At 50.1% G+C, this 10874-nt stretch overlaps 1 protein-coding gene across 1 annotated transcript in view; it reads left to right on the forward strand.

Annotated features, from left to right (window-relative positions):
• Positions 1-10841: 10841 nt before the first annotated feature.
• The window catches only part of LOC119454553 (uncharacterized), a 490192-nt gene continuing 490159 nt past the window's right edge, over positions 10842-10874 (forward strand). The window contains exon 1 of the mRNA XM_049663451.1: positions 10842-10850. Within this exon, the coding sequence (XP_049519408.1) occupies positions 10842-10850 (9 nt within the window). The remainder of the gene's footprint in view (positions 10851-10874) is intronic.

Below are 10874 nucleotides of genomic sequence, written 5' to 3' on the forward strand. Positions count from 1 at the left end.
AGTCATGAGCTTGCGCGCGGCGAACTGCCACTTTTTCAGGCTCTGTTGCAGGCCGGCGTTGGTCAAGGCCGTCAACACTTGCCTAAGGCGGAGAAGATGCGTGCTAAAATCAGGGGCGAACACAACGATGTCGTCGAGGTAGCATAAACACGTGCTCCATATTAGGCCACGCAAGATATTGTCCATCATTCGTTCAAACGTAGCAGGCGCATTGCATAGGCCAAATTGCATCACATTAAATTCGTATAAACCATCTGAAGTAATGAAGGCGGTTTTAGGGCGATAAACTGCTCACATCAGGAAGTGCCAGTAGCCCGAGCGTAAATCCAACGAAGAGAAGAATACTGCACCTTGCAAGCTGTCCAGAGCGTCGTCCATGTGCGGTAGAGGGTACATGACTTGTCGCGTTATCTTATTAAGACGGCGATAATCGACGCAGAACCGAATGGAACCATCTTTTTTTTTTTTTTTGTTACGAGAACCACCGGTTATGCCCACGGGCTATGGGAAGGTCGTATGACGCCGCGCTGAAGCATGTTGTCGACGTGCTCACTGATCACTTGACGCTCCTTGGCTGAGACGCGGAACAAGCGCTGCCGCAGTGGCGCGTTGGAGCCAGTGTCGATGTGGTGGCTGACGGTTGGCGTGCGACCCAGAGTAGGCTGAGCGAAATTGAAAGAAGAACGGAACTGGGCAAGCAGGTGAAGAAGCTGGGAGCGCTGCTCGGAAGTAAGGTCATCGGCAATGAAAGGTGTGAATAAGTCAGGTGATGGCGGAGCAGAAGTGGAAAGTGCACAGAAGTCAGTGAGCTCTGCATGCGAAGCATCCGGCACGTCGGTAATAAACATGTCAAGAGGCTCAACACGGCCAAGATCTTCGCCGCAAAGAGCCCTCAAGGCTGTAGTAAGCAGATTGCAGACAACTATCGATCTGAAACCGGCTGAAATGTCAAGAGTGGCGAAAGGGAAGGGAACATCTTTGCGGGTTATGAAGAGTTCCGAATGAGTGAAGCGGACAGCGCCTTCTGAGTCAGCGCCACAAAGACGGGAACAACGGCAGACGAGTACGGCGGTATAGCGATGTCTTCGCGAAGGAGAAGTGGCGCCGACGAGGGGCGCGTCAAACAGAGGCGATAATTCGACTTCGGCCCGCGCACAGTTCATGACGGCGTTATTTCGCTAAAGAAACTCCCACCCAAGTATCACGTCGTGACGGCATGACAGCAGAACCACAAACTCCACAATATAGAGAACGCCCTGAATAACAACTCTAGCTGTGCATGCTGCTGAAGGCTGAGCTGGCTGGGCTCTTGCTGTGCGAAGAGAAAACCCAGAAAGTGGCGTCGTAACTTATCGTAAAGCGCGAGAGAGGCGTTCGTTGAGGACAGACACGGTTGCTCCAGTATCAATTAGCGCAACGGTAGGAACGCCGTCAACAGTAAGGTCGACAACGTTCGAAGGCGACAATGGAGGACTTGAACAGATCGATGGCGACGCAGTTCCTGCCTCCTGAACTGCGGCGCTTAGTTTTCCTCTTGCGTGGGTGAAGGGCGCCGACGTATGGGGGACAACGAGCGGCGACGCGGGGAAGGTGAACGACGTGTAGGGACCGGGCGTTCGGCTGGTTGCCTGTTCGACTACCGACTAAAAGAAATGTCGTAGATAGGTTGCACGTCGGCTTAGGGAGGCGACTGCACAAAGCCATCAGAGTGCAGCATGCGGCGGCGGAAGAGTCGTGCAACATGGCCGGGAATACCGCAGGCATAACATATGGGTCTGTTGTCTTGCGTGCGCCAAGGATTAGCAAAGGCAGGAGCAGGTCGATGAACGGGATGATGAACCGGTGGTAGCGGCCGTGGATGTAGCGCAACGAGTGGTTGACGAGGAGGCTGCGCGGCAACGGATGCGTAAGTGGCGCGGCGACAGGGTACTGCTGATGCTGCATTCGTAGAGCCTCAGCAATTTGGCCTTCAATAACCCGCCGGAGCGTTGGGGTGAGCTGTGTAGGAGGCTGTTGCGGCAGCGGCTGCTCTTGGGGTAGCTCAGCGAAGGGTAGTAGAGGAAGCTGACGTGCAACTTCCTCCCGCACGAAAGCTTGGATTCGTGTGAGTAGGGGGGAGCGATCAGGGAAGACTGTCATGGAAGAGAGATGGCCTCGTCAGCCACAGAGGGGCGCCTGGTCAAATCGCGCTGCCTCCTCAACTTGTCGTAGCTTTGGCACAAGTTTATGAGCTCTGCTACGGTCCACACGTTTTGCGTAGGTCGAGAGCCTTTTTGATATAACAGGTGAAGGTTTCACCGGGTTGTTGCGCTCGCTCTCGTATCCGATGCTCGGTGCAAAACTTGTGGACGGCGGGGCGAGCGAAAACTTAAGCGAAACTGGTCTTGAACGCGGACCAGGACTGAAAGTCGGCTTCTTGATTTTTAAACCACAGGTGAGCCACTCGCATAAGGTAGAAAATGACGGCATTTAACTTGGCGGTATCATCCCATTGATTGTGCAAGCTCACCCGTTCGTAGGTAGACAACCAGTCATTGACGTCCTGCTCATCCATACTGCTGAAAATCGCTGGATGGCGGAGAGAGAGCACCAGAGCAGGCAACGGAGGGTGGCAGCGACGTCGGCTGAGGAGAGTCAGTCATGGCGGGAGGCTGAGTCCGAGACCGGAGTTCCAGGGTGTAGATGTTCTTGAATACCCAGCACCTTCCACCAATTGTAAAGGGGTGCACTGAACAATTCAAATGGTAGCGTCTGTTCGTAACCGAGAAGGCAGATGACGCAGAGCAGGAACAGCTGGTTGCCCGAACGGCTCACACTCGTGCTAAGCACTGGCGATCCGGCTGGCCCACTGGTTGCACTGCAGGCATTGAACAGACGATCTAGCTGGCCTTGTCCTCGTGCTCTTCTTCTTCATTACAGTACTATGGATGCATCCTGCAGTTCCATGTGTATGAGCCCGGGGTAGTAGACTGCTATCGGTGTTTCCGTCCCGGTCATATGCGAGCCTCGTGTCCACATCACGCAGACGCCTCTGTGTGGTCGCCCGAACGCCCAAATACAAATGCGGACTCTGACGAATGGACGGTCATAATATAACGTCCACAGACTCCATTAAAACTGAAGGCTATCAATGCCCACCGCAGCCGCAAGCTTCGCCATCTCCTTGCGATGGGGAAGCTCTGCGCTTGGTGTCTGCTCCTATAGACGTTTTCACGAGGGCGCCCCCGACGGTCTGGCGTGGAGAGTATGTGTCAGTGTTGCCTGTTCGGTCTGGACTGTGAGCTTGCCTTGCGCTTGCATTGTGGAGTGGTAGCTTTGCTTCAATGTTTCCATTTATTTTTGTCACGAATGACTTACGCTCGTAAATAATGGCATATATCATCAAAAGGCTACAGGCCAGCACTGTGCATGCAGTTTATGGGTGGACAAACAACCAGCGGAAAATAACGATTTTGTGGACTAAGTGTGTCCACAACACAGCACTCCGCGAGACCACTGCCGCGATGTGGTATGTTCACGCTTCGCCGGTTTCCTGCATCACCTGAGGACTTGGCATTTCAGTCTAATATGAACCAATGCACACATCAGTAAAATAACGCATTTTGGTAAACTCTTTTTGGCACATTTCCCAACAGGTTGCGAGAATTGTCAGCTCTTCGATGCAATATTTTCTCGTATGTAGTGGTAGAGGCTACATTTGTTATTCTTTCAAACACGACTTCATTCCAGTGCCTAATACGGGGGTCACACGGCGCATTTTTGATCGTGATCGAGCCCGATATGGGTCCCATTTCTTGGTCGCGATTGGCTTCTTTGCTCAATCTGCGGAAGGGAGCCAATCGCGGTCGAACATTCCGATCGGTCTCGATCGCTATCAAAAGTGGCCGTGTGACATCGGTATAAGACAAATTGGAGCACTCTGCGAGAGAACTGATCGGTAAATACACTTCGCAACGATCTGGAAAAATCGTGTCCTATGGAAGGTGTATGCAGACCCTGTGTCCACCAAAACATTGTCTCTGCATTCACACGCACCCTACGCGGCCCTGCCCAAAAGGTAATTAACTTCAACAGTGTGGTGCTGCATCGAGCTCACCCATCTTTGAGCGTTGTCTATGTGCTTGGGCAGCAAGAGAATGCAAAAACGAACGTCTCAACCTCATCAGTGCGGCCTAGCGCCAGTGTTAGAGTTCGGGAACCGTAATGCGCTAACTGTGCGTGGCGTAGAAACGCGCTAAATGAGCCCGCGCAAGCAAGAAAGTAAAAAAAAAACGGTATTCGCATGAGTACGCGGACAATAGCATCATGCTTGCAAGAATAACAGTAACGAAAAAATAAATTCGCACAGTCGATCAAGTGAAATACTTACGTGCGTGCAGAGACTGCTTCGCTGACCACTAAGCGCTTTTCACTCACGGTCAGGAGTGGTTTACTGTCATATGCATATGTATTTATTCGACAATTGTTAAGACTCGACATTACTTTATTATGAACAAAGCACAGTGAGACGGTGTAAGGGAAACAAGAGAAAGAGCAGAGATGGCCCTAACGCTGCAATAGTATTGGCTTATTTCGCTTCAGAGATAGCGCACACGAGCAATTCTTGCCGTACGCGATATCTTCAATACAAACTTCGCGCACGATCTACGTTAAGGTTCACCGTGAGCGAAGCTTGTTCCAAATTCAGACATTCGAAAGAAAAGCCATTCCAGGTAAACAAACGTAAAAAATAGGTAAACAAATATATCTTTATAACAAGTCCTGTTATAATCCCTATTGGGATTGACAGGATCTATAAATAAATAAATACTAAAAATAAAAATCTAGCACCTGGGCTGTATCAGTCGCGCTGGCATCTGTGATCACTGCCGCGGGTCGGTTCGCTGCAGGTACCGCGCTGCTCGATCGCCACGCTTTATGCTTTGCCATTTGGTTATAAGCACCCTGCACTGCACCAGATCCAATAAATTTTGCATGATTGAGCTGTTCAGTTGCGTCGGAAGCGTATGAAGTAACCACCGCATATCTATATACCAACCACTGACACGCGTCGTCGGGCCGCCGGCGCCTGGTTCTATAAGCATTGCCAGGCAGCTACGTACGCGCCTGCTTTCGCTAAATGAGGCAACCCTCAATCGCGAAACGTAATGGTGATCAGATTCAATCAACGATACGGTCACGTGTGCCTAGCAATAACAATGAAATATACCGCTGATTAGCACGCCAGGTCTCGACGAAGCAGACGCGGCTGCCGCCGCTACCGACGAAGGAACACCACATCCACTGGCTGGGCTTGCTGTTGCCATGGCACACTACACTGAGCGCTCACTCGAGCACGTGAAACATTTAACAAGTCAAGCGGCACAAGACAAGCGAAGCGGAAGAAAACAATCGAAATAATGCGCGGCGAAGATCACACAACCGAAGTGCGGTCGGCCTGCTCTCGCTAGGCGCACAGTCCAAAATGGCGGCGACGTTAGACGTCGCTCGTGTCGGCCAATGGCGCTGCTCAAACGTCGGTTTGTGAAAAGGTCTATAGGAGACGAACTTGCTTCCGCGCGCCCCGGATTTACTGCGTATGCTTTCCCATCCATCCCTGATCAGCGCGCACCACAGCGCTGGGGCCCCCAGGTAAGGCTGTCGTATATGTTGTGACTTCCTATCCTCAGACGCAAGTTCCTGCTGTTGTGGTGTAAGGAGTGGCAAGAAGTGGTGGCAGTGCTGGTTCACCTCCAGAGCACACATGTGATTCTGGTGCCATGTTACGTACGCTCGTACAGTGGCAGCGCTCGTCGATTGCGTCTAAGGTGGTTTCCTGATATTCGTCGACCTCACCCTGGGTGCCCAAAGCTGGTCGTAGGAGTGTTCAATGGGCCTCGTCAGTCGTCGGGCAACCCTTTCTCTATTGCGAGAGGAAGTATTGTGTTAGACACGTTCACAAACGCGCTGTTTGTCCTTTTGTATACCCCGGACACGTCTACTCGTCTTTGGGATCATTGATGTCCATCACCAATCGACGAGGGCACCATCGCCTTCTGCAGACACCCATTTGTTTGAGCCTCACTGATGAAGCACTCAGCACTGTATGAACGATCCATGTTCTCGAAGTTTATCTGGACGCATCTGGCTGTGCGATTGCATGGGCTCGCTCCGCACGTCGGAAGTGCGCTAACACCCTCAATCTTATCCGCAGCATTTCTCGAAAGACTGTGCGTGCCTGTTCTCGAATGACCAGAGTTTTCGTGTGGTTTATCCTGCAACCACGGCTTGTCTCTCAAGCTGAGTTTCAACGCCTCACAATGAGAGATTAGGATCCGCATGAAACTAGAACCGAGACGCCATGCGGGCGATCACATGGGTTCCTCGGCTCACCCCTATCCAGACTATCCAGGCGGAAGCGGATCTAAATGCGATCGATGAAATACTGCACCAGCATCGAACGGCGCGCCGCTTAAAAATCGAACTATCAGCAGCGGAGTCTTTAGCCCAGTACTGTAATCCAACACTGCCACAGCCTGTCGCACCCTTGCCAGAAATTCCGCCGCGGCTTTAGGTACAGGCAAGCGGCAAACGACCGCCGACTCGCCTGCGACAACCCAACCTTCAGGTGCCACGGGAGCCCACCCTCAGGTACTGGTGACTCACTAGAAGTATACGTAGATGCAGCGATCGATGGCTGCACTCAGCACACCGGCCTCGTATGCCTCATGCTACCTGACGAGCAAGAAACATTTTATATTACAGAGGCACCGTTTACATCCGTATTGGTGGAGCTCGCAGCTATACGGGATGGTTTATCAGCCAGGTAACCAAAGCTCATTGCTGGTCGCCGACTAGATTGCTTATATACAAAGGCTCCAAGCAGGCTGTTCGAAAGCTACGAAAAGTGACCGGCTCCTTAGATGTAGCCTCAGACGTGTATCGTCTTATCGACTCGTGCACTTGTCCTGTCCAGGCACTGTGGACCCGTCGGTCTGCACCTGCCCAACTGGACGCAGGTGCCGCGTGGAACACAGCACAAGTCCAAAGCCCACTGCCTCTCACTTGGTCTGTGCTCAATGGACAGCTTGCTCTTTCACAAGGAATCACTCCGGCGCTACACGCCTGCATTCACGCCTTCGCCTGGATCAGACCTTCCCGGCGCCTTGACTCGCATCATCCGGGCCACTTTGGATGTCTGGTGTACAGCCTCGCCCATCGGTCTGCCCCCTCTGCACTGCCCCATTCACTGAGGCGACGCGGGATCGCTTCCTGGGAAGCTGTCCGGCCTGTACGAGGCCCGCACCCGCCACCTGCGTCACCTCGTGCTCAGCAGCCCAACACCATAGCCACTGAGCAACCACGGCGGGTTGTTGACGAAGAATGATGGAAGTTTATACCGCACATAATTATAATTCTGAATACCGTACCCGCGACTCGATCCGTGGTGACGGTTCCGCCAGGTGGTCTACCTGACCTGCATGCAGGGCCATTTGCATCAGCCGCTCCTAGACTTCATCCAAGAAACAGGCCTACATATATTCATTTAATTCATGCCAAACGGTACACATGCACCAATATAAAAAACAAAAACAGTGCAACTCCACTTTTTGAAGCTGGATCACCGGCGGAGCTGTATATATATATATATATATATATATATATATATATATATATATATATATATATATATATATATATATATATATATATATTGATAACCTATATTGCTTTAAATAAAGAAACATAGCACATGAACTGTCATTTTCTACCGTCCTCACTATTTTGTCCCTGAGATGACTATAGCTTCGTGGTCGCTATGGTAGACGGGCATGGGTTTTTAACGAAGCTTGAGCGGGAATGAGCGCGAAGTCGGCGCATTCCGCCGGCTCACGCCGTCGTTCTTCGTAGGCATGCTGCTCTTCCTCGGTCCGCACAATAGGCGTCCTATCCATTACACGGCCGGAACGCAACTGAGATAACCTGCATATGCAGTGCGTCACGTCAGCAGCCAAAGAGAGACACACACCCTTTGGCTGTTAAACACAGCTGGGGCACACTTGCATACGCTTTTGCTTTGCGCCGAGGCTACAGCGTTTTAGATGCGAAACAGCTTATGGCGGGGGCTTTCTCCGTCCCTCCTGCGCACCGCGGCGTCCCACAACCCCACAGCGTATGCGCATCCCCTTCCCGGAGAATCCGGAGCGGCGCGCACGACAGGTGGTGTGACAGCTGCATACTCCGCTGGGGGCGCCACGGTAGTTCCGCGGTACGAAAATGGCGGAGCGCGCGCGCCTCATTCTCTCAACCTGTGCAGCGCCGCGATGAGCGCTCGGGCCGCTGCCGCGAAACCATCTCCCGCTCAAGATAACGCTCTCCCCGCTGCTTCGCATCCACACATGGTTCCCTTTAGGGGAGATGGAGTAATTTTTTTGGTCTACGCGCTCGGTCTACGCACGCAGCGATGCGCTGGAAACTAGCGCATAACAGCTCCGCTGTAAAAAAATAAAAAAAAAATAAAAAAGTTTGGTGTCAGTTCACAAATGTAGTGCTCATATCATAAACGCACTCCTTTACAGACTCTAGAGGCTGACTGGCTATCCCAAATTATTGTTCCCTTGCCAGGCTATTGAACAATATGTTTGTCTTCTGCATATTAATCTTCCAAGACCATCTTACACTTTATCCGGTTAAGGTCCTCATTCATTTGCTGTAATTGGTCCCCATTGTTGCTGAATAGGACAATGTCATCTGCAAATCGAAGGTTATTGAAATATTCGCCATTGATTCTCACTCCTAAGCCTTTCCAGTCTATAGCTTGAATACTTCTAAGCATGCAGTGAATAGCATTGGAGAGATTGTGTCTCTTTGCCTGACACCGTTCTTGATTGGTATCTTTCTACTACTATTGCGGAGAACCAAGGTAGCTGCGGAATCCTTGTACATATTTGCCAAGATATTCACGTATGCCTCGTATGCTCCTTCATTACGCAATGTCTCTGACTGCTGGTGTCCCTACTGAGCCAAATGCCTTTTCATAATCTATGAAAGCCCCATAGAGAGGTTGATTGTACTCCGCAGATTTCTCTATTAGATGAGTCATGGCATGGATGTGATCCATTCTAGAATATCCCTTCCTGAAGCCAGCCTCTTCCCTTCGTTGGTTGAAGTGTTGCCCTGGTTCTATTGAAAATTATCTTGGTGAATATTTTATACAATACTGAAAGCAAGCTAGTGGGTCTACAATGCTTGAATTCTTTACTTCTCCCTTCTTATAGATTAGAATAACGTTGGCGTTCTTCCAGCTTTCTGTTACACTTGAAGTCGTGAGGTATTTCGTATAAAGTGCCGCAAGGTCCATCTTTGATTAAATCGACTGTTATTCCATCTTATCCAGTATCTTTCCCCCTGGTCATGTCTTGCAAGGCCCTTCTAACTTCATCCCTAGCTATACAACGGGCCTCTGCATCGTGTTCATCGCTACTTCGAATGAAAGTAGCTTGGCTGCTCTGGGGACTGTACGGATAAGTATAGAATTCTTCTACTGCTTTTACTATGTCATCAAAATCACTGATGATATTACCCTCTTTCAGTGCATACACATTGCCTTGTCTTATGTCAAGCTTTCTTCTCTCTGATTTCAAGCAGCGTCCATATTTTACGGCTTCCTCAATATTTCCTACGTTATAATTTCTAATATACCTTACTTTCTTCTTGATGATCAGTCTTGACAGTTCAGCGAATTCTATCTGATCGCTTAAGTTTGACAATTTCATACTTTGTCGTTTCTTTATTAGGTCCTTTATTACTTGAGAGAGCTTACCTATTTGTTGCATTGGTGCCTTACTTCCCACTTCAATTGGTGCTTCTGAGATCAGCCTAGTTAGGGTTTAATTCATAAGCTCTGTGTTCTATTCATTTTCCTGTTCTAAAGCTGCATAGCTGTTTGCGAGCACGAGATGGAAATGGTCTGCTTTTACCCTTACTGCGTCTAGGTTGACCTGTTTCTTCCTGACTAATTTTACTCTTTCTCTCTTCAAATTGAAAGAAATCCTAGACCTCACTAACCTATGGTCACTGCATTCACCCTACTTAAAGCTCCTACATCCTGCACTATGCTGGGATCGGCAGAGAGTGAGATCTGTTTCATTACTTGTTTCTACATTAGGACTTTTGCACGTCCACTTCCTGTTGCTGCGCTTCCTGAAGAAGGTATTTATTATTCGGAACCTATTCCGTCGCGCGAATTCTACCAGCATCTCTCCTCTAGTGTTCCAAGAATTCATGCCGTAATTGCCAATTGCTTGCTCACCAGCCTGCTTTTTTCCCCACGTTTGCATTGAAGTCGTCCATGACTACAGTATACTGAGTATGCACCTTTCTCATCGTCAACATCTTCATAAACTGTTCTGTTTCTTCATCATCGTGGACTGGAGGTTGGGGCGTAGTCTTGTACTACCTTCATTCTATGCCTCCTATTCAGCATGATTACGACAATGGCTACGCTCTCATTGATGTACTTAAGGACTACAAATTCTACCCCGAATTCTCTTATCGGGAACACCTCTGTAGCAGAGGATGTGGCCGTTAGTCAGCACTGTATAAGCCTCTCTAGTTCTTCTAACCTCACTAAGGTCAATTATATCCCAGGCAATGCCTCATATTCCTCAAATAGTCCTGCTAATCTAGTTTCACTTGAGAGGGCACGCGTGTTGAACGTTGCCAGTATCAGTTCCAGTGGCGGCCTGTCCGGACCCAGAAATTCTTAGCACCCTCGGCCGCGTCGCAGGTCTGACCGCCACCTTGGTCAGGTGCTCCCCAGCAGTGGGGGGAAGGAGGGCCACGGGTTAATTGCAGAAGTCATGAGGGAGGTAGTGGCCGAATACTGCACCAGG

This window comes from Dermacentor silvarum, chromosome 1 (genome assembly GCF_013339745.2).
Source record: "Dermacentor silvarum isolate Dsil-2018 chromosome 1, BIME_Dsil_1.4, whole genome shotgun sequence".
Classification (NCBI taxonomy): Eukaryota; Metazoa; Arthropoda; class Arachnida; order Ixodida; family Ixodidae; genus Dermacentor; species Dermacentor silvarum.